The 24,972-nt window shown below is 40.6% G+C and overlaps 1 protein-coding gene across 1 annotated transcript in view; it reads right to left on the bottom strand.

Annotated features, from left to right (window-relative positions):
* The window catches only part of CUNH12orf56 (chromosome unknown C12orf56 homolog), a 111,160-nt gene that overhangs the window by 16,013 nt on the left and 70,175 nt on the right, over positions 1-24,972 (bottom strand). Inside the window, 4 exon segments of the mRNA XM_027774058.1 lie at positions 4,752-4,841; positions 5,526-5,634; positions 14,374-14,516; positions 16,772-16,845. Of these exon segments, the coding sequence (XP_027629859.1) occupies positions 4,752-4,841; positions 5,526-5,634; positions 14,374-14,516; positions 16,772-16,845 (416 nt within the window).

The following is a 24,972-nucleotide window of genomic DNA, read 5'->3' as shown; positions in this document are numbered from 1 at the left end:
GACATGCACACACGGGGTGGGGGCGGGTGATTTCTCGCTTTTTGTGTCTATGTCTCTCTCTGTCTGTCTGGCGAGGGCACACGCCCTATAGCGAAAACCTCTCAAAAAAACAAAAAACAAACAAAAAAAAAAACAGCAGGATATATCTTATAGGATATTTACTAATGGTTTAGTTAAAATGCCCAGTCTTACCTTTAGAAGACTCTTTCAGAATCAGACTTCTCCTGATACTAAGTTTGAATTGACATCCTATTCATTGTTTTTGCTAATTACAGGCCTTTATTTTCAGTAACAGCTACTTTTCAAAGTATTATATATCTAAGGCTATAATAGGGAATGCTCAAATTCTGGGTCACTTACTGTGACAATATATGAATTCAACCCTAATAATACTAAAACATGAAGGGATATGGCACATTTCAAGAAGAAACAGCAAAGTGGGTTGAACTAATAAAATCTCCATTTATGAAACGGATAAAAGAGGAAAATGCTGAAATGAATGACTGCTTTTTTATTTGCTCAAGTAGAATTTAATTTGAAATCCACCCCTTCTGCCAATTCACTTAATTTAAAATCCACTAGACCAAAATACATAGAATGAATTTAAAACAAAATCGTACTTTCAAAAAAAAAAAATCGTACTTTCATCCTGTAAATAGAGACTTATTAGAGCGTTGTCATCATGGCCTCCAAAATTGTCCCAGCCACAGCGGAGCAAGTGGTAGAGTGCTGCCGTGCGAATCTGGAGACATACGAGAAGGCCCACCGTTCAGATCCCTGGTCAGCCTGAACATGCTGTGGGTGCCTATGGGTGTACCCATGATCCTGGCTGGCTGGAAGGCTGGGAATAGACCACAGCTGACAAGCCCACGTCAGTTCTCTCTCTTTCTCTTTCTCTCTCTCTCTCATGAGATAAACGAAACTTAAAAAAAAAAGTCTCAGCTGAGCAAAGTCATGTACACCTATATTCTCAACTACTTGGGAGACTGAGGTAGAGGATGGTGACATATCAAGACTGTCTAAATAAATAAATAAACACAATTTTAAAATTGTCCCAATAGTTTATAGTTTTGTTGTTTAGATTGTTATTGTTCCTTATGCACTTATCTTGAATGTATTATAATTTTTTTCTTTTTCTTTTTTTTTTTTTTTTTTTTGAGAGGGAGATTTATGCTATAGGGTTCGTGTACTCACCAGAGAAAGTGAGAAATTTCCCCCTGGGGGGGATGGCCATTCCACAATCCCTTCCCCTCCATTCTCCTCTCGGGATTTTGGACATGCACGCACCCAGTGTGAGATTCAAATCGCCAGGTCTGGGACTCAAACTGTGGTCGGCCACGTGGGAGTCCAGTGCCTTAACCACTACACCACCCACTGGTCCCTACAATTTCTTTTAAAATAAAGACTTTGAAGGGCAAACTTATATTCTCATAAGTCCCTGTCTGTTATTGTGGTAGGCAGAATTCTGATTATGGCCTCCAAGATCCTGCTTTCCTCGTATACTAACCTCTGTGATCCCTTTCCCTGAAGTAGAAGCAGGACCTGTAATTACGTTAGACTCTCACTCTTGTGATGTTGTTGTCTTAGATGGAAATGGTGAAGGTATTGTGTAAACATAATAAAGGCCCCTAATTAGTTGAGTCTTGAGTTAATTGAAAGCAGATTATCCTGGGCAGACCTGACCTAATCAGGTGAACTCTAACAGAGAGCCAAGGTCTTCCCTGAACTCAGAGATATTCTCTTGTCATGAAACAAGCCCCCGTGAGTTCTCTAGCCATAAGGAAATTAGTTCCACCAACAACCACTCATATGAGCTTAGAAGAGAACACCAAGCTTTAGATGAGACTGAAGTCCCACATGATACCCTGATTAAAGCCTAATGAGACCCTGAGCATAGGATCTAGTTAAGCTATCCCCAAATTCCTGATTCACAGATGCTGTAAAATAATGTTTATTGTTTTGAGCCACTACGTTTGTGGTGATTTGTCACACAGCAATGGAAGACTTGTACCATTATATTAGATATTTGCTGTACTCGTTAATACTATGGGTAACGTAACTTGACCCTATGCATATCAAAATTGACTGAGAAATTTGAATAACAACCAGATTCTACTATAGCAATTTAATATATATATATATATATATATATATATATATATCAAAGGACATGAAAGCAATTAGTCATATCAGGAAACAAGACTTGATAAAGTAGGACTGATGTGGTCAAACCAAGTCAAAACAGGGAAATCAAAAGCAACATTTTACAAGAAAAGTAAGGGTGATATTTTTCCAATTTGGTTAGAGAAAGGTAGAGGCCAAAAGAAGAGGGAAAAAAGAGTAAGATTTAGCATTCATTTCAGTGTGGGAGACGAGAGAGACATAGCAGAAATAGTGTTGAATCTCGTCTTAGAGATTGGAGAAGTGGCAGTAATGCCAACTGTCTAAAGAAGTATGCAGAGTAAATCACAGAGTGTGCTTTCTTTGCTGTAAAGCAAGGTTTTGGTTTTGTTGGTGTGTTTATTTGGGGACACATTCAAACCAAAGCAGCAGGGTCAGGAAACTATGGCCTGTAGGTCAAATCCAGATCTCAGCTTGTTTTTGTAAATAAAGCTTTATTGGAATGCAGCTATGCCTATTCATTAACGTACTGTCAGTGGCTGCTTACATGCTCCACTGGCAGAGTTGGGTAGTTACAGCAGAGACTGTGTAGTCTCTGAAAAGACAAAATTTTTTACTATATGGCCCCTACACACCCTGCTCCAAAGCATGATGTGACACACAGCCCCGTCAGCACATAACAGATTAAGAAATATTGATAACTCTTAATTTTTAATAAAATTTATTTTTTAAAGTCTCTAATAAATAGGCTGTAAAAATATGCTAAAGGCTCTTTTTTTTCTTTTTTAAGAGAGACTTTTGCTATAGGGCATGTGCACTCACCAGAGAGACAGAAAGTGAGAAATCACCCCCCAGGGGGATGGTCATGCCGCAATCTCTTCTCCTTCATTCTCCTCTTGGGATCTTGGGCATGCATACACACGTGCCTGCCATGAGTTTAAACCGTGTGATCTGGGACTCAAACCACGGTCAACTATGTGTGAGTCCAGCAACATAACCATTACACCATCTGCTGGTCCCACTAAAGGCTCTTATTCCTCCTCCTGGCTTGAGTGATTTAGAGTCTATGGCCCTCATCCCTCTTCTACCTTCTAATTGGTAAATTTAAATAATCAATGAAAGTAGAAAAATTAAGATTTTTGCTAGAACATTACCTAAAGATGTAACTCATAGTCTATAAATACAAATTAAAGTCAGTGAGCCGGTCAGTGGCATGGTGGTTAAGACAGCTGGATCCCACATGGCCAATGACATACAAGTCCCAGACCTGGTGGCCTGAAAAACATACCAGGCACGTGTGCATGTGTACCCATAATTCCTAAAGGAGGGAGACGTGGAGAAGGGACTGCAGCATGACCATGCCCTCCCCCAAACCCCACCCAGGAGGTGTTTCCTTACATTTCTTTTCTCTCTTTCTCTGGTGAGCACACACAACCTCTAACAAAGTTTAAAAATTTTTAAATTAAAAAAGAAGTAAAGCAAGGGGCCAGATAATGGCACAGCAATAAGACATGATGCTCTGGGAGGCAGGTCCACACAGGAGGGTTGCCAGTTCACATCTGGAGACCTCTCAGAGTATGCCATGCATACATGTGCCCATGACCCTGGCTGGCTAAAGCTAATATTGGATCATGGCATCAAGACCCTGGTGGGAGTGCTCTCTCTCTCTCTCTGTCTCTCAGTCATGGAATAAATAAACTACAAAAATCAAGCAGATAAATACGCAGAACTGCAAACGCATTCTTTCTGTAGCAAAGACTACTGTTGCCCCCACTATACATTCTTCTGTTCTTATAACACATGTCCTCACCACCGTCCAAAGCTTAGCAAGGCACACAGCGGCCTGGCTACAGACACATTCTCCAGCCTCTCTCGCGGTTAAGTAGGGCTGTGTGTCTAAAGTTCTCACCAATAGAATGTGAGCAGAAGTGTTTTATGACTCGCCTACAAAGGCCATTTGTTTACCCTCTGCTTCTCTTTCTGCTTCCCACAGGGTGTGATAAAGGCATGAAGGTCAGCAAGCTTCAACCACGAGGACAAAGAGTGTGGGGCTGAAGATGGCAGACTAATCAAAGGCAAGAAACCCAAGTCCCCAGAGAACCTTGTGGAGGAAGGTTTGCCTATCGACTCTGGATCATCAGGTGAGAAATACACATTCCTATCTTCTCGGGGTCACATATTTTAGAGTACCTTAATTAAACAACTCACTCTATTGCACAATAAACCCACCAAGATCACACCACTGTAGAGTAAGTGAGGACTATCTTCGTGATGTAATTTTCCTGTTGTGTAGATATAAGGATTCTATGGAAAATTCCGACCAAGACCCCCTGGCTTTTAGTGTACCGTGAATCATTTAGTCTTTTTTCAAGTTCACTAACCTAGGACAAAAGATAAAATTGTGCTAAGGAAATCTTTGTACCCTTAATAATCCAGTGAGACAGAGAGAACAAAGCATGTGCCAATTAATCTGTTCATCGCAGAAGGAAGTGGGGAGACCAAAAAAGAGTTCAATATATTTACAAGCAGGTTGAACAGAGAAGTTAGAGAGTTATGAGTTTCGGAAGACAAAACAAGAATAGTTAATGAGATGCAACTTCAAGATCTCAATATCCTTTAGAAGACCTTACTTCTTAGCTGCCAATGTGTTCAGGCGTGATGACTCGGTTTCTGTTTCTCTGAACATCAGTCCTAGGGTCTGTATAATTTCAATGCATGCCCTAGAAAACAGAGAGAACAAAAGCATGGACATGAAATGATTTGTTCAGGAGTTCAGAATTCCACAAAAGTAGTAAGCCTTGATAGCATTTCTTTCAGATATTCATATAGAAAAAAATAACAAACTACAGGAAAGAAAGGCTATCCCTGAAACTGTCAGCATTGGCGGATGGCCTCCTTTGTGATCACAACCATTTGTTCATTGAATGAATTAACAGCTGAATGTTGCAACCAAGTCACTCTCATATTCTTTTTTTGTATGAATATTTTCCCATTTTTAGGATAGTCGTACACTACTTATTCTAAATTGTTTTAACAATTTCAATTTTTCCAAACAGGTAATATTTGCCTCGAAATGTCCAAGGTAGAAAAGGGAATCCAGTGAAAGCTATCTCTCCTCCAGACACCCATCACCCCCTGTTTGCAGTAACCAGTATCGCTATGGGGTCACTAGAAAAGTCATGAAGCATTTTTCCACAGAAAAACTTTTCCAGTGACCCAATAGTTTCTTGTATATCCTTCTATCAAAATTAGAACAAAATGAATGTTCTTTTTAAAAATCATGTAAAGTAAAACTTGCAGCACCATTTATTATTAACACAGCAGATAATATTTTTTGTCCAGTGCCTTCTGTTTATCTTTAACATCCCAGGGGAAACATCTATGATTATCTAGTTAGTACTTACACCAACTCATCAGCCCTTTGGCGTTTATTTTGAAGTGCATTCTTGTCGCTAGACTCCGGCAAATACTCATGAAGTTTGTTCACTAGGAAATAGAAAAGGTCACTGGTCTGTGAAGGCAAGAGGATAATGAAGGTGTCAGCTGTTAACGCTCTATTCTTATATAATGAGAGTATGAAGAAATTGTGTGTTCTTTGATTAGATGAGAAACGAACTATAATATCTCTCATTATTACCAGCATAGCCCAAGTTGAAACATCCTTTTACTTACAACCAGGAGCCCACTGTCCTGGTTGACAGAGCCAGAGCAAGTGACTGATGCTGGGAGATGCCACTGAGGCCTGGAGGGACCATTAATACTGACATCATCAGAAGTAGGTGTATCATTGCAGGAAGTCATTCAGTCACCTTGGAAAGAGGAGCTAGAATTCCTGCCTTTCCAAAGTAATTTGACCTTTATAGAATAAAATAAAAGAGTGGGTAGGAAAGTTCTCATTTGAAATGTTTACTTACACAAAAGCAAATGTACAGCGCTAGCATAGCCTATGAAAATGGTGTTGAACAATAGTAACACTTCTGGTAATGCACTAGAAATGCAGAAGGCCCTTTCTCTCTAAAGAAACCCTAACTGTGAGCTTTGAGGCCCACTTTTGTATGCTCCTATCCAGTTTCATGAGATAAATCGAGCATGAACACAAGCATTGGTTTATGAAAGCAGGCAAGCTGGTACTAATGAGAAATGTAATGCAATTGCTTATCATTTCTGTTCTGTGCTCATTTTCTTCCCAGAACGTTTGTTTACTAGCGATAATTTAGACTCTTTGTTTAAGCAAGTATATGTGTGCCTTTATTTTGGTGATACGGCATGGAACTGGCTGGGATTGGTGATGGAGAAAGAGAAAAGAGGAAGTACAGGATTTTACCAGAGACTCTCGAAATGGCTTGGGCTTACCCAGAGCTTGATAAATTAACATGGCACAGCAGTTTTATACACCAACTTGGGAGTCAGAGTTTGAGTTCAAAGCCCACCTCGGCCACTGATTAGCTGTATGACATGTGGCATATTATTCATATTGCCTGAGACTCCGTTTCTTTAGCTCCAAATTGAAGTTAATAATATTGCCTCATGAAGTTACTATTAGGGCTACATACGATAGTATTGGTAAAGCTTGACCAGTGCTTTGCATATCCTAAATGCTTAGTAAATATCAGTTATTAGTATCTCCCACCTGCTCGATAGTTCAAGACTTTTCACTCACAAGATGTCATCCGCCTACTTGCAACAACATGGAAGAATCTCAAAAATATATTGCCAAAAGAAGTCAGACACCAAAGAGTAAAGAGTACACATTTCCCTGTAAGTGGAAAACTAAGACAGGCAAAACTGCTTGATTCAGGGAGTAGAAATATACATTTGTAAGACTCTTCATACTGTACCCTTAAATATGGGTGCATTTTATTATATGTAAGTTATGCCTCAGTAATTTTCTGCAAAGATATATAAATGTATGTGAAAAAAAAGAAGAAGATATACAAATGACCAATAAGCACATGAAAAGATGCTCAACATCACTAACCTTTAGGGAAATCAAAACTACAGTGGCATAGCACCTCATACCCCTTAGGATAGCTACAGTAAATAACAGGTGTTAGAAAGGATGTGGAGGAACTGGAACCCTTGTACCCTGTTGATGGGACTATAAATGGCACTGCTGCTGTGGAAAATGGTGTGACAGATCCTCAAAAAAGTGAAAATAGAGTTACCGGGTCATCCCCATAGCCTAGTGGTTAAAGGAATTAGATCCCGCATAGCTGACTACAGTTCAAATACTGGCTCTGATGGCTTCAAAATGGAGGCTCAATGGAATGGAGAATGGAGAAGATTGTGGCATGACCATGCCCCATTGCAAGGTGCTCCCTCCCTCTATCTGCCTGTGTCTGTCTCTGGCAAGTGTATGCACCTTTTGACAACTCAGAAAAAGAAAACTATCTCACGGAGGGCCAGCCTATAGGTGAGCAGATAACGGAGCCAGATCTCATATGGCCAACCATATTTCAAATCCCCGCACCATCAGCCTGAAAAATATACCAGGCATGTATGTGTGTATGCCTAAAACTCTGACAGAAAGGAGAGAATGAATGAAGAGAAATGAAGAGGAAAAGATTGAGGTGTGGTCATTGGAAGGTGCTTTTTTTTTCTCTCTCTGATGAGCCCATGTATCCACTGGCAATAATCAGAAAAATGAAAACAAACAAAACAAAAAACAAAGGAAAATTGTTCTTATAATTTTTAATGGGATAAAATTTTGAAAGAAAAATCATTTAAAAAAGAAAAAATATATATATATATGTATATATTTAAGGCACTGTACTACCACATGGCTTACCATGGTTCGTCCTGGACCTGGCAGCTTGCATTCTCACTTCCCTTCTCTCTCTCTCTGCCTGTCTCTATCTCTCTCTGGTCAAATTATAATAAATAAATAATTAAAGTATATAATTATTAAAAATAAATAAGTAAATAAATAGGAGAGAAGTAAATATCTCTATGTATAATTTTTCCATTCTCTCACCCAGAAACCAAACATTAGAGATGCTTCTTTTTTTTTTTTTTTTTTTTTTTTTGAGAGGTTTTTGCTATAGGGCGCGGCCACTCCCCAGAAAGACAGAGACAGAGAGACAGAAAGCAAGAAATCACCCCCCAGGCCAGGCAGAGTGCAGTGCTCCCATTAGTCAGACACACTCATCTGTGTAAATTCAGACTAATTTGGATTGCAATTCGAGAGAGACACCACAAGGCTGCCCAGTTTTGATGGCAGGGTGTCGGGGAGGGCCGGTGTTCACTCCACTGAGGTGTGGGAAGGCCCAGAGAGAGAGACTACCTTTGTGCCTGTTGTCTGTCTCTCCACTCACCTGGATCTTTAATTCCTGGCCATTGCATTAGATCTATGTTCATTTGGCTAAGGACATTAAAGAATGGCTGCAACATTTTCAAGTATACCATAGATCATGAGTGTTTTATTCCTAGATTTCTGATCAAGTTAGTTTTTCACAAGAGAATAAATTCACAATTCAATATAAATAGCTTACAGAACCTGGTATATGCATGCTTTGCGTTAGACCTGAGGTAGAAGACAAAGATGAGTAAGACATGAGACTACTTACGGAAGCTTATAGCAAATTTAAAAAGTACCAGTGACTACAGTAAAAGAGAGAATATCTGTACTAATTGTTAAGGGTAAGAATTGTGGCTTAACCACATTTGCATTTCTAATGCATTCCTCACCCAAATTAGGCAAGTATAAATGTTGAATCCTTAAAGAGGAAGTGCTGGGACCAGCAGATGGGGTCATGGTTATGTCACTCGACTCCCACATAGTTGAACACTGTTCAAGACCTGGACCTGGTGGCTTAAAACTTAGCTGGGCGCACATGCGTGTGTGCGTGCCCAAAATCCCAAGAGGAGAATCTCCCGAAGGGATCGTGGTATGGTCATCCCTCGTTAAACCAAACTATTCCAACCTAAAGTGGCTGTTGTACTCCCACACTTGTATTCCTATGGATAAATTGAAATTGTGCATGGTAGGCTGTTTTTCTCTAGCTGGTTACTAAGTTACAGCCAATCACACTAGCCGCACTTCAGTCAATCACAGAAAGCCCACCTTTTAGGCTGTTTATGCAGCCTACACTCCAGCTGTAACCAATAATTTCTCTACCTCACTCCCTCATTTATGTTTTTTGTATGACACTTTCTCTTTCTGAACACGTCACTTTCCTGTTCTACCGACTTAAGTACCAAGTTGACCACAAGGCTGGCCAGATTGGTCTGGAAGTCTGGGGATAACTGTCCAATTTAAATTGTGTTAAGATTTGCTCTATTAAAACTCTATTCTACTAAATTGGCTAGGTTATTATTATAACACCCCCAGGGGGGGATTTCTTGTTTTCTATCTCTCTATCTCACTGTCTCTCCAGTGAGCACATAAGCCCTATAGCAAAAATCTCTCTCAAAAAAAAAAAGAGGAAATGCTAGGACAGATACCATACAATTGTACTGTCCGAAACAGTAGCCACTGGCCACCAGTGACTCTTTACATTTAATTACAATCGCATAAAGTTATGCTTTCACTTTGTTAGTCACTAGGCACATGTAAGTGTTTAATTGCCACATGTAGCTAGTGTCGTCCGTGTTGAACAGTGCAGATAATAAAACATCAAAGAGAGTTCTGTGGCACAGAATTGCTATAGAAGATCAAAAGGAGGAAGATACCAAAGTTCCTCAATGAGGATGAAAGGAAAGGCAGAAAATGGTATTTGATCTGTGCCTTGAAGACTGGCTCAAGAACAGTGTCCAGCATTTTAATTTCTTTTTTTGGAGAGGTTTTTGCTATAGGGTGCGTGTGCTCACCAGAAAGATTGAGAGAGACAGAGAGATAGAAAGAGAAAAATCACCCCCCAGGGAGGATGGCCACACCACAATCCCTTCTCCTCCATTCTCCTCTCGGCATCTTGGGCACGCACGCACACATACCCAGCTTGAGTTTAAGCCACTGGGTCCAGGACTTGAACTGCGGTCAACTACGTGGGAGTTCAGCAACATAAACATTAAACTATGGTCCCAGTGCCCAGCATTTTAACAGGAAAAAGTAGAAGTATTCTAAAGAAAGCAAACAGCAGGGGAAAGAATGGGGACTAGAAAGGGCAACGTTCAAGTCATCCAACATGGCTCAAGACTTTAGAGGACAGAGTTGAAAGAGAAAACAGGGGGACCAGCAGGTAGTGTGGTGTTTAAGGTGCCGGACTCCCCCACAGCTGGTTCAAGTCCTGGAGCCTGCGCTTTGGAAATCATGCTGGCACATGTGCATACATGCCAAAATTCCAACAGAAGTATGGAGGAGAAGGGACTGAGGTGTGTCTATCCCACCTGAAGTGTGATTTTTCACGTTCTTTTTCTCTATCTCTCTCCAGCAAGTGCACACACACACTATGACAAAATCCTAAAAATAAATAAATAAACCGATATAGATAAAGTGGAGGGTCGGGGATGTTAGACCTAACTTCTTTATCTCTTTCTCTGCATCCTTCTTTTGCTCCATAGTCTGCATTGGGCCAGTTTAAAGATCGGAGACGCTTAAATAACTTCCAGACAAACACTCTGGTGTTCAGAGTCGACACCCTTCTGACCCTTAGGTGGGACTTCAGTTCTCCTACCTAGACATCGGTTTTAAATCCAATCCCTGGTTGTGTTCAGTTTGTCAAAGTGGATTTCTTCTCTGGGCACTTTTAAGACCTTCCCCAGTTCTCTCCCAACTTCTGGCTTTATTCATGAACAACCTTCCAGTCTTTGCTCCCTGCCCCAGACCTCATATCCCATGAAGACCTTTTTCCCACAGGCTAAACAAGCAGATCTTCTTGGTATCAAATCTTTGTACAGGTGTCTGCATGTAACAGACCCACATGCTGAAAGACCGTGATACTTGGTTTGTCCACTCCTGTTAGAGTTCACTCTCCCCCAAAGCACTGTGCCTTCTCCATGAGCATCTGCAGCTGGATCAGTTCTTCCAGCATCTGCCCTATACAAATGAGGGCCCCTTCCTCATAAACCACCACTACCACCAAAATAAGGGCCAGGTCTGTCTGAATCCATGACAGAAGTCATTAGCATAGGGCCTTCAATGCCAAAGCCAAAGTATTTGTCTTTAATTTACTAAGGAGAGCCACAGAAGGTTTTTGAACAAGCAAGCTCACACGAGCAGGGTTACAGATTAAATTGATGCCATCTGTGGGATGAGCTGCAGAGGTTTACTACAGTGGAGGATAATTCCAACTTGCGTAGTGTTTCCATATGAATTCCATTTCCATCTTTTTTTAAAAGAATTTTTTTGTTATTATTATTATTATTATATTTTAAATTTGCTATAGGGCAAGTGTACTCCCCAGAGAGAGACAGAGACAGAGAGAGAGGGGAAAAGTCAGAAAGCAAGCTACCAGGTCTAGGACTTGGACCATTGTTGGCCATGTGGGAATCTAATGCCTTAACCACTTCGCCACCTGCTGCCCCCTCCATTTTCATCTTTATAATCAACTTGTTTGGTCATCTTGATTCCTGTCCCTGCATTTTTCACAATTTTCTGAGGTTCTAGAGTCAAAAGAACCTTGGATGGAGTATTTATCTAGTAACACCCATTTGTTTTATTCTAATTGCCAAAGAGCACATGCTCTAGCCAGAGAGAGAGAGAGAGAGAGAGAGAGAAAGCAACCCCATAAACCTTTTTCCTTCATTTCCCTTCCCATCAAGATCTTGAGCATACATATATATGTGGCCGGTATGTTTTTCAAGCCACTGGGGCCAGGATTCAAATTTAAACTTCAGTCAGCCATGTGGAAATCCAATTTCTTTCTTTCTTTCTTTCTTTTTTTTCAAATTATTTTATTTAACTTTATTTATTTATTTATTTCAATTTGGCCAGAGAGAGAAAGATGTAAGAAAGCAAGCTTCCGGGTCCAGGACTCGAACTGAGGTCAACCATGAGGGAGTCCAGCGCTCTTAACCACCACGCTACCTGCAGGCCCCAGGATCCAGCTTTCTATATGCAGAACTTAACTGCTGTGCTATGGGATAGCTTAGTACCAACTCTTTTAGACTCAGCAGCACTACATCATCCTTACCTATGTCTCAGTGATGTGGGACATTTGACATATTATTCTCTATAGCTAATATGCCCTCTAATTAGGATGATCAGCCACCCTGATTTGTTTGAAATCAGCCTAGCTCACATTGAACATTTGAAAGCCCCATGTCCCGGGAACCTCCTCAGTCCCAGGCAAACTGTCATAGAACGTTCTGGTTCTAGTTTGGTCAAACCAGAATGGATGGTCACCATACATATGGAGCATCTACAAATGGCCTTGACTATCTTTTTATAAGAGGTTTTTGCTTTAGGATGCGTGTGTGTGCTCATCAAAGAAAGACAAAGAGACAGAGTTAGAGAGGGAAAGTGAGAAATACCCTCCCAGGGGGATGGTCATGCCACAATCCCTTGTCCTCTATTCTCCTCCCAGGATCTTGCGCACGCATGCACACATGCCCAGAGTGATTTTCAAGCCACCAGGTCTGGGACTTGAACTGTAATTGGCCATGTGGAAGTCCAGCAACATAACCTCTACACTATCTGCTGGCCCCAGCCTTGACTGTTTTGTATGGTTGGAAGCTGTACACTTCCCAGCTGCTCAGTCAACTGGAGCAGCTTTGTGTGCAACCACAGGTCATAACCAAAATAGAACGCAGCCACAGCCACCAGCATGAGCTTGGCTCACCCCCCCCCCTTACCTGCACCTTATTAGCACACACCAATACTCACCTGGGCTTCCTAACACCTTTACCTGAATTGTACCTTACTGAGTGAGAACTAGGCTGCTTTGACTTTCCAGGGGGTGACGTTTTAGAAATACTAGTGCTACACTCAAAAGTAATTTTTTATTACTTTTTTTTTAGGGTTTTGTCATTGAGTGTGTATATCCACCCGAGAGGGACAGAGAGCGGGGAAAAAGGAGAAATTTCCCCCCAGGGGTGATGTCCGCACTGCAACCCCTACTTCTCCAATCTCCTATCAGGATTTTGAGCACACACCACATGTGCCCAGCATGATTTTCAAGCTGCTAAGTCAGAGCCTCAAACTGTGGTCAGTCATTGGGAGCTCAGCACCTTAACCACCATGCCACTTGCTGGCCATGCAAAAGCAACTTTTTAATTAATTTACTTATTTTAATTTGACCACAGAGGGACAGAGTCAGGGGGAGAGAGAGAGAGATGAGAGAGAGAGAAAGTAAGAAAGCAAGCCACCAGGCCCAGGACTCAAACTGCGGTCGGCCATGTGGGAGTCCAGCACCCTTAACCTCCATGCCACCTGCCAGCCCCCAAAAGCAATTTTTAAGGGGCTACCCCACAGTACAGCAGTTAATCACTGTGCACGGGGAGCCAAATCCCACATGGCTGACCACAGTTTGGGTCCTGGCCCCAGCAGTTTAAAAAACACACGAGATCGGGAACCAGCAGTTAGCGTAATGGCTATGTCACTGGACTCCCACGTAGTCGACCGCGGTTTGTGTCCCGGACCCGGTGGCTTAAAACTCACGCCGGGCGCATGTGTGTGCGTGTCCAAGATCCCGAGAGGAGAGTGGAGGAGAAGGGATTGCGGCGTGACCATCCCCCCTGGGGGGTGATTTCTCGCTTTCTGTCTCTATGTCTCTCTCTGTCTGTCTGGCGAGCGCACGCGCCCTACAGTGAAAATCTCTCCAAAAAAAACCACGAGATGTATGTGTGGGCACACATGTATTTGTATGTGCCCATGATCTTGATGGGATGGAGAAATGGAAGAAAAAGGTTTGTGGCATGACCACATCCTGTGAGGGACTGCTTTCTCTCTCTTTCTTTCTGGTGAGCACACTCTCTGGTAATTAAAAAATATATAATATTTTTAAATTATATTTTTATTATAGAGGAACATGCGCAATAGAACTTCTTAAAATCCACTTTCCCATCTTATTCTCTGTACTAATACACCTCTCATGCCAAAAACTTTCCTTCTGAAATCTTCCTTTGACTCCACCAATCTAACTCAAGTAAGCTATTTTTTGTTTCTGCTCCCCTTCCTTCCCATGTCCCCCAACAAGCAGCATCTTTCATTACATCTCAAATATTCACGTTAAGAAGTGACTCCATTAAGGTAAATTAACATTTTGAAGTATAGCATCAAATTACAAGCCATTATTTATCTTTTAATTTCTGCTTGTATTTGATAAACAGGTAAAACAAGTTTTAAAGTTTAAAAATAAAGCAAAATACCTATTTTCCAGAAAAGCCTTTTCAGAATGAAGTTTTTCTGGGCTGCTACTTTAAGTTCCGTAATTAAATAAAGTGTCTTTCTCAAAGTATTGTCTTTAAGAAAAAGTTCAGATTTAAGTTGACTGAAGTGCTTAATTTTCTCCTCAGATCTAGAAAAATACAAGAAAATTTCCCATGTTAAAAAATAATTAAAAAAACAGCAGCTTAAGAGTATCAATGATTGTTGACGGGTTTGTAAAACTTCCCTATTTATGGAATTTTAACAGAGTTTTGTACCTCTATCCTTATTACCCATCAGTAGAGAGCTTTGTTCCCCACAAATCGAACTACTATTCCCCAAATGTACTTTCTGCACATGTCTTTACTGAAGCTAATCCCACATCAGGAGTATTCTCATTGTCCCTGGCAGACTTCTGTCCCCCTTTCATACCATTTACCATAATTCATAGGTAATATTATGTGCTTAATATTTTTCTTTCAATCCACTCATTTTTTTTTATGGAAGTAGTTATAAAGAAAGCTTTATAACACTATTTTATCCAGAAAATCCATATCTCTTGGCATGAATAACTAGTGACTGTAAAATTAGCATGAAAACAACACAAATTCTAAGCAAACATGCCCTGTTCTGAGCCTGAGGCCTGCTCTCTCTCTATTTTTTTTTTGGGGGGAGAGAGGTTTTTTGCTATAGGGCGTGTGCACTCAACAGAGAGACAGAAAGCGAGAAATCATCCCCCAGCAGGGATGGCCACACCACAACCCCTTCTCCTCCATTCTCCTCTCGGGATCTTGGGCACGCACACACACACATGCCCAACATGAGTTTAAGTCACCGGGTCCGGGACTCGAACCACAGTCGACTACATGGGAGTCCAGCGACATAGCCATTATGCCAACTGCTGGTCCCAGCCTACTCTTTGACAAAAAGGTAGAGGAGCCTGTGTAAGAAAGCTGACTATAGGTGCCCACTGAGCGGTTCTCCCTGATGAGATCAGACTCGCTGGAGAAAGGACTCACTTTTCCACTTTGAATTCTTGTCCATCATGGAATTCATTTCATGCTATGGTCAGAGAACCTCCAGAAATGATCTCTCATCCCTGAACCATGTATCTTCAGGAAAAATTGGATAATCTGAAAAGACTAGTACTTCTCTCTAGATCTTTCCCTTAACGATTGCAGCCCCATCCCGCTGCAGTGTTTTCACACTTCAGGTACCATGCTAATCCTGTTTCACTCCATTGCAGACATTCATGTCTGCATTCTGGCCCCTTGGCTGATTCTTAGAACTTGAGTAAAATTTTAGATACAATTTCCATTTCCCATCATGCTCAGTCATAACAACTTGTGCTCAACTGGCAACCGACTGTGTCAGGCTGTGGCGTGGGGACTGTTCACTGAGCTGGATCCCTCTGAGAGGACTGAGCTGCAAATTACTCACTCGTATGGGAAATCAGAGAAGTTGAATAAACTGTTCAAGCACACACAACTAATGATTCAGAAAGCAAAGTAACAGCAGGAAGGCTATTTCATGTTCTGCGGAGGTTGATGGATTCTTAAAATTTCTGACTTGATGTAAAAACATCTTTACCACCTACTCCAGAAACCCTTTATCCTAATACTACGACGTGGGATGCTGGTTCTTGCCCACTCTGCCCTTCTTTTTTAAAAAAAAAAAAAAAAAAAAAAAAACATAGGATCTTCTTCTGTCCAGTGAATGAGCCTTTTTTATTATCCTCAAAATTAAGACTTTCTGGGAAAAAATGATCATTCCAAGTTCACCAATGGCAAGCAGAAGAGAATTATGATTATGAGGATGAGGGCAGAGGTCAGAATCATAGCTAGGTAAATACACCATGGACAAGTTACAGAGCCTTAACGTGCCTCAGTTTTCTCATTTGTAGAATGGGGATTATGATAATACCTCTCCAATCATGCCATTTGGATACTTAATGAATGTACTTAGCACACAATAAGTGTCTCTAAACACAACAGGAGTAAGTTTTCACAAATGAGCTTAGAAAAGTGATAGTGGGCCAGTAGGTGACATGGAGGTTAAGGCAGCTGGATCCCACATGGATGACAGCTTGATTCCAGTCCGGACCTGGCAGCTTGGAAAATCACACTGGGCACGCGTGCATGTGTACCAAGAAATCCCAAGAGGAGAGCAGAGAAGGGATTGCAGCATGGTTATCTTCCTTTGGCGGTAATTTCTCTCTCTCTCTCTCTCTCTCTCTCTCTCTCTCTCTCTTTCTCTCTCTCCCTCCAGCAAGTGCATGCACCCTATAGCAAAACTTAAAAAGAAAAGAAAAAAATAGCTACAGTCAGCTGCACATAAAACACAGTTAGGAGAGGCAGCGAGGAGAGGAACAGCCCCCATGCAATGTATCATATCATTACTCCTTACCTATATGGCTTTTGACTTCCAGTAGCAGTACTGAGTACACTAGCATACAGGGGATCTTGTAAAAGAGTAGCTTTCTGAAGAGGAAAAAAGTGAATGTTAGAATTTTTATTTACTGAAAATCAGTTCTCTCTACCCTTAGTCAATATCATATATCTACTCTTTAATTCCTTCTACAGAACATGATTTGTTATATAACTCATTCTACTGTTAGATAACACCACAGGGAATTTCTCCTTATCTAGATTTTTTAAACTTTTGAATGTAAGACTTGCTCATTATAAAACAAAAATTTGAATAGTAATTACCAAAATAAAACAGTACAAAAAATGCACACAAAGTAAAAGATAGAAAGTTATCTGTTCCTCCCAACCACTTTTTTTTTTTAAGAGAAGTTTTTGCTATAGGCCAGAGAGACAGAGACAAAAGGCATGATTTCTCATGCCAGGTGCATGTGCCTGCATCCCCAGAATCCCAGGAGGAGAGTAGAGGAGAAGAGATTGCAGCCTGGCTATCCCCCTTGAGGGGCGATTTCTTCCTTTCTATCTCTGTCTCTCCAGCAAACACATGCACCTTATAGCAAAATTCTCTCTCAAAAAAAAAAAGACATTAATTATAACATTACATATACATTTATAGCATTTATGTATTATATATTTTATAATACTTATTTATACTAGCTAAATTATTTCACATGTATTAATCTGGAGCTTTATTTTTTTCACTTAATGTAGGATGGACAGATGTCTGTGTACATAGATTTACTTCAATATTTTTAATAAGTTTTATTCCATAACATAGATATACAGTGCTTTTGTTAACTATTCATCTATTAATGAGATTTTTTAAATATTTTTTTGCTATAGGGTACATGTGCTCACCAGAGACAAAGAAACAGGGAGAGAGAAGAAAAGTGACGGAGCACTCCTCAGGGTTGATGCAGTGCCATAATCCCTTCTCCTCCATTCTCCTCTCAGGATTTTGGGCACACACACACACGCATGCATGCGTGCGCACACACATGGACACACATACACACGCCTGGGGTATTTTTCAAGTTGCTGGTTCTGGGACTTGAACCGTGCAGACAGCTGTGTGGAATTCAGCAACCTTAATCTCCATGACATCTGCTGGTCCTATTTTTTCCTTAAATATTTAGTGTTGTCGTTTCTCATTTCTTCTGGGGCTTCAAAACAGAAATGTAATGTTCAGCAACTTCTCTAAATAATCTTTTATTTATGGCGAGGCTTAACAAATGGGTCAGAAAGGATTTCTGAAATGTTGCTAATTTGCAACCGCGAACAAAGTTAACCCTGTCTCCTTCTTCTTCTCCTCCTCCTCCTCTTCCTCTTTTTTTTTTTTTTTCCTTTGCCATAGGGTACATGGGTGGAGAGAGACAGAAAGGGAAAGTGAGAAATCACCCTGGGGGGTGGGTAGGATGGCCACATTGCAGTACCTTCTCCTCTGGTCTCCTCTTGGGATTTTGGGCATGCATGCACACATATCTGGCATGTTTTTCAAGCCTCTGGGTCCAGGACTTGAACCACACAATTGGACATGAGAGATCCAGTTGCCTTAACCACCACACCACCTGATTGACCAAACCCTATCTTATTCTTCATTTCAGAATAGGGTTGGTGGATGGTGGTGAGGAGGATGTGCATTTTTAAACTTCATCACTGGTTTTGGTTTTTTGGGTTTTTTTTAGAATTATTATTATTATTATTTGGAGAGGTTTTTGCTATAGGGCACATGCACTCACCAGACAGATAGAGAGAGACAGAGCGATAGAAAGTGAGAAATCACCCCCCAGGGAGGATGGCCACACCACAATCCCTTCTCCTCTCAGGATCTTGGGCACGCACGCACACATGCCCTGCGTGAGTTTAAGCCACCGGGTCCAGGACTTGAACCGTGGTTGGCTATGTGGGAGTTCAGCAACATAGCCATTACGCTAACTGCTGGTCCCTAGAATTATTTTATTTAACTTTATTTACTATTATTATTTTCCAGTTCTATCTCTCAGAGAGAGACAGAGAGGGAAAGCAAGAAAGCAAGCCGCCAGGTCTAGGACTTGAACTGCGGTCGACCATGTGGGAGTCCAGCACCTTTAACCACCACGCCACCTGCTGGCCCCAACTTCATCACTGGTTCACACTTTTTAAAGTTTATTTTATTCATGATAGCAGGTGTATGTGTACTGCAAAGATAGAGACCAAGAGAAGCACACTTAGCAGAGTCTTGTCATAGTGTGGGCTTCCTTCCCCAGAACTCCAGTTCTTTGGGATCTTGGGCATGTGTGTTTTACCCAGAGGGTTTTCAGGCAGACCCAGTGTACAAAACCTGTGACTGGCCATGTGGCTTCCAGCACTGCAGTTCAGTTTGCTACTGACAGTGCCATCAGGCTGAGCCTATTCTATGTTTAAAAGCAAAAACAAAAACAGAAAAAGGAAGATGGCAGATCTGGAGGAACAGTTGTCTGATGAAGAGAAGGTGCATGGAGCAGCAAAATTCATCATCCACGCCCCTGCTGGTGTTTAATGATGTTCGGTTACTGCTTAATAATGATAATCTTCTCGGGGAAGGAGCAGTCCCTGCTTTTGCACAGTATAACTTGGACCAGTTCACGCCAGTAGAAATTGAAGGTTATGAAGATCATGTATTGGTAACAGAACATGACGACTTGGGAAATGGCAAGTTTTTGTCTATGGTTTTGGTCGATCTGGCTATAATGTGTCTTAGAGAAGATCTTCTTGGGTTGATTCTATTTGGGGTCCTTTGTATTTCTTGGAACTGGATTTTTGAGTGCCTCTCTAGGTTTGGAAAATTTTCTTGAAGGATTTCATGGAATACATCATCAATGCCCTTATGAGTCTCTTTGCCTTCTGGGATACAAGTATCTGGATGTTTGGATATTTGATGATATCTAGTATTTCTCATAAATTAGTCTCATTTTTTTTTCTTTTTGGCCATTTTCTCAGTCTTCATGGTGGATTTTTCTAGGCCAGCAATTCTATCTTCCACATCTGAGATTTGATTTTATGTATGATCTAGTCTGCTTTAATAGATTTTTACTTTCTGAATTGTAGCCTTCATCTCTAACAGCTCCATTTGATTCGTTTTTAGAGTGTGTATTTCCTCTTTTAGATCTTGCAAGAATTTCCTCACCTCCTAGAACTCATCATTTCCTTTCTCCTGCCTCTTCTGCAGTTCATTGTCTCTCCTCTCTTCCATCTCTATTAGCTTTGTCAGTATAAATATTCTAAAATCCTCATCAGACGTTTCCATGAATTTCATTGTACTGTCTGAGGATGAAGAGCTGTGATTCTTTTCCCTTGGAAGAGAGGTATTGTCTTGCTTTCCCATATTTCTTGTGATCCTGCAGTGATTTCTAGTCATCTGATGAAAGATGCATTTCTTCCTAATTCTTGAAATTCAATCTGAGCGTTCAGAGACGAGCAAAAGGAGGTGATCTTCGATCTTTCTTCTGTTCCATTTTCACTCTTTGTACATCAGATTCAAGGTGAAGAGAGGAATATTCTGACCCTAATCACATTCAGATGATTGGAAACTGTTCATTTGGACCTGTCTAGACACTTAGTGCATAGAGGCTGATCAGAAAATGAATAGAGACAAAGAAAAAAGTAAAAGAATTAAGAAGAGGAAAAAAAAGAAAAAAAATGAAAATGAAGAAAGAAAAAAAAAAGAGGATTTAAAAACCATAAGATTATAATTTTAAAAAGCAAAAATAAAAACTGCGTGGCATGCATGCCGTGTGAAACCAATATTTCACAGCTGAAGTACGGTATCCATCTCAGGATAGGCCTGGCTTGATTTGTGCCTTTCCTAAATGAAATGAGGAAAGGCACCAATTAGCACAATAAAGGAGAGGCTTGAGAGCCCAGAGAACACTTTCCTTAAAAAAAAAATTTTTTTTTAAATTGAAAGTCACAGGGAGACACAGCGAGACAGCAAGAGATAGACAGAAATGGAGAGAAAGAGACACAGAACTATCCCTACCCACTAGAAATGAGTCTGGAGGGGGAAGTCTCAGCAGAAAATCTTCATTTTGGGTCAAGGAAACCAATATTTCACAGCTGAAGTACAGTATCCATTTTGGGATCTGTTTCCTTTATTTTAATGGTTAAAAGTTTTTTTTGTTTGTTTGTTTGTTTTTTGGAGAGATTTTCGCTATAGGGCGCGTGCGCTCGCCAGACAGACAGAGAGAGACATAGAGACAGAAAGTGAGAAATCCCCCCCAGGGGGGATGGTCACGCTGCAATCCCTTCTCCTCCATTCTCCTCTCAGGATCTTGGGCACGCACAACATGCTCCGGGCGTGAGTTTTAAGCCACCAGGTCTGGGACGCGAACTGCGGTCGACTACGTGGGAGTCCAGTGACATAGCCATTACGCTAACTGCTGGTTCCCATGGTTAAAAGTTTTTGAAGGCTTTCAAAAAATATTTTACCTCCTATAACCCTAAAATTGTCTTTTCTTTTCTGAAATGAGTAACTTTGTATATTTGCCAAATTATTTTTATTTATTTATTTAGAAGAGGTTTTTGCCATAGGGCATGTGTGCTCTCCAGAAAGACAAAGAGAGACAGAGAGACAGAAAGCAAGGAATCACCCCCCAAGGGGGGATGGCCATACTACAATCCCTTCTCCTCCATTCTCCTTTTGGGATCTTGGGCATGCATGCACGCACATGCCCCCAGTGCAAGATTAAGCCACCAAGTCCAGGACTCAAACCACAGTCAACTACATGGGAATCCAGCAACATAGCCATTATGCCAAATGCTGGTCCCAGCCCAATTATTTTTAATGGAGTCAATAATAGACATTATGATTCAAGGTGGTTGATGGATTTAGCCACATATGCTGCTAAAGAAATTTTCCCCCACCTCTTCCACTTACGTGAGACTAAGATCAGAGGGAAAGTATTTTCTTTATCAATTGTGTTTAAACCTTTCGAAAAGGTTATTTAGCTAGCTTAGTGTTTAACTAAACTTTTTTTAAACAAGGCCAAGATCTAAAGTTGTTTTGAGATTCTGATATTAAATGAAAATACTTATTTTCGTAATGCATTTCATGCTTTCTTCTTGTGACAGTTATGCAAATTAGCTTGAATTCCATGTCCCTGAGTTATTTTTATCATAAAGCAACAAGTGTATTATAACAAGGCAAACTGTAATATATATAATCCTGAACTCAAAATAAATAAATAAATAAATAAAAATAAAAACAAAAACATTGCACTGTTTTTCCCTCCAAATGTTCATACTTGTTGTAAACCTGAAACTATTTGGAAACTCTTAAAATCAATATGGATGCTAATAATTTCTAATTAGATGGTTTATGTTCATATTACCTAAAAGTATAGAGTTAAAATTGTCAATTCTTTTTCCCAAGAACATTTTCCTTCTTCAACATGAAAGATCATTCTGGATCACAAGCATTAAAGATCAGTCACCCAAGATAAGTATGAATGATTTAGGACACAGTTTTTCAGTTTTATAAAACTTACAGTGACATCACTAAGACTAACCAAAGTTGACCAACCTGATAAAAGGATTCAGTAGTGTCACAAAAAAGTCACAACTTTTAAAACATTTATATTGAATCAATATGTTATTGTAAAATGAACACTCACCTGACTCTTCATTTATAAGTGAAACATTTGCTTACTCATTTTTCATCTTTCAAGGGAAAGAACAGTATTTGTAATGATATATACCAATTCATGAAGATAGTGCCTCTCCACTCACTTTAATTTCAAAGATCATAAAAAAAAAATTAGGCCATCTGGGTTCAAATCCCAACTCTACACTAGCCATGGGAACACATATATATATATATTGCTTAATTTCTTTGTACCTCAATTTCATCATCTATAAAATGGAAATAAAAGTCTGGTCTCAGGGATGGCAGGCATTATGGTGGTTAGGGGCACTGGATTCCCACGTGGCTGACCACAGTTGGAGTCCCAGACCTGGTGGCTTGCTTTCTCACTTTCCCCCTCTCTCTCTTTCTTACTCTGTCCCTCTCTGGTCAAATTTAAATAAATAAATAAATAAATAAATAAATAAATAAATAAATAAATAAATAAACTCAAATACAATTTTAAAAAAGAAAGAAATGGAATTACTAGATTGTGTGTTTAAAAAAAATAAAAGTCCTATCTCATAAAATGGTTGTGTAGACTGAATAAACTAATATGCATAAAGCATCAGAGTGCAGTCTACTAAATAACAACACATGTAAATTATTGTTACTGCATTTATTGTTGTAAGGATCATAGCTTTACAGGTATGAGCCGGCCAATCTGACCTGCCCCAACCACACTTCTGCTGCAGAATTAGGAAGTAATAATGGGACCAGCAGGTGGCGTGGTGGTTAAGGTGCTGGACTTCCACATGATCAACTCAGATTTGAGTCCCAGGCCTGGTGGCTTGAAGTTCACACCAGGCATGTGTGCATACATGCCCAAAAATCCCAGAGAAGGGATTGTGGCATGGCCATACCCTGGGGGGAGTGATTTCTCACATCCCTTCACTGTCTCTCTGTCTCTGGCAAGCACACGCACCCAATGGGAAAAACCCAAAAGGCAACAACAAAAAATAGTAATCAAACTGGAAGCTAGTTAATTCAGAGAAGCATAAGGAGTTATTTTGAAATATATCCATAGTTTTAAAAGTCAATTAAATTTTGAGGTTCTTTTAAAATGTATGAAATCTTCTTTTAATAGACCAGGGTTTTCTTCTATTTATGAGATTGTATGAAATCTTGATTTAATAGACCAGGGTTTTCTTCTATTTATGATGTGTTTACATATTTAATTTGGAGAAATCTGTTTAAAAATTTAGGGAGGAATTTTAAATTTTTAAAGTCTTCTGAGCTGCACTTTGAGGAGAAAAATCAGTCATCCTTTAATCTTTCATAAGTTTAGTCTTTTGTAAACACCCTGATTCCTTAGCTTCTTCTGAGTGCAATAGCCTTTCATATTTTATTCATATTATTGTGTTGAATGATCAATAATAAAAGTTATATGTAGCTGAAGGTAACTCAAAGCATCATACTGAGCTAGCCCTGTAGCTTAGTGATTAAAGGAGCTGGGTCGCACATGACCAACTGTGGTCCAAATTCCTTGGCATGTGTATGCATGCACACCAGAAGTCTTCACAGCACAGAGAGACGGAGGAGAGGGAATCGCAGCATGACCATGCCCTATTGGGGTGTGCCTTCTCTCTCCCTCTCTGTTTCTCTCTGACAAATCCACACACCCTCTGGCAATTTTTTAAAATGATACCATATTTTTAACAAGTTACATACTTTAAAACTGATTCTGGGGATCAGCAGATGGTGTAGCAGCTACGTCACTGGACTCCCACATGGTCAACCATAGTTTGATTCCCAGACCCAGAGGCTTGAAACTCACATTAGGTGTGTGTGTGCACATGGCCAAAATCCCAAGAGGAGAAGGGATGGTGGCGTGGCATGCCCCCTGGAGGGGTGATTTCTGTCTCTCTCTGTCTCTCCGGGAAACACATGTACTCTATAGAAAGAATCTCTCTTAAAAAAAATAATTCTTTTCTTTCTTCTTTTTTTGAGAGGTTTTTCACTATAGGGTGCGTGCGCTCGCCAGACAGAGAGACAAAGAGAGAGAAAGCGAGAAATCCCCTCCCAGGGGGGATGGCCACGCCGCACTCCCTTCTCCTCCATTCTCCTCTCGGGATCTTGGGCATGCACGCACATGCGCCCAGTGTGTGTTTAAGCCACCGGGTCCGGGACTCGAACCACAGTCGACTACGTGGGAGTCCAGCGACATAGCCATTACGCTAACTGCTGGTCCCCCCCAAAATAATTCTAATATAACGAAAAAAAAAATCACTTGGGGCCAGCAGGTGCAGGTGGTGTAGTGGTTAAAGTGCTGAACTATCACATGACAGACCACAGTTTGAATCCCAGACCCAGTGACTTGAAAATCACACTGGGCAAAAGTGCTTGCATGCCCAAAATCCCAGGAGGAGAGGGGAGAAGAAAGGATTGCAGTGTGACCATCACCCCAGGGAGTAATCTCTCACTTTCTCTCTCACTGTCTCTCTCACTGTCTCTATCTCTCTCTGGTGAGCACACATGCTCTATGGCAAAAACATTACCAAAAAAAAAAAATCCCTAAATGGCAATTCTGACACTGTCCTTAT

Source organism: Tupaia chinensis, unplaced genomic scaffold (assembly GCF_000334495.1).
Source record: "Tupaia chinensis unplaced genomic scaffold, TupChi_1.0 Scaffold000395_1, whole genome shotgun sequence".
NCBI classification, from domain to species: Eukaryota; Metazoa; Chordata; class Mammalia; order Scandentia; family Tupaiidae; genus Tupaia; species Tupaia belangeri.
The sequence above is the reverse complement of the archived record's forward strand: the minus strand, read 5'-3'. Positions and strand labels throughout refer to the sequence as shown.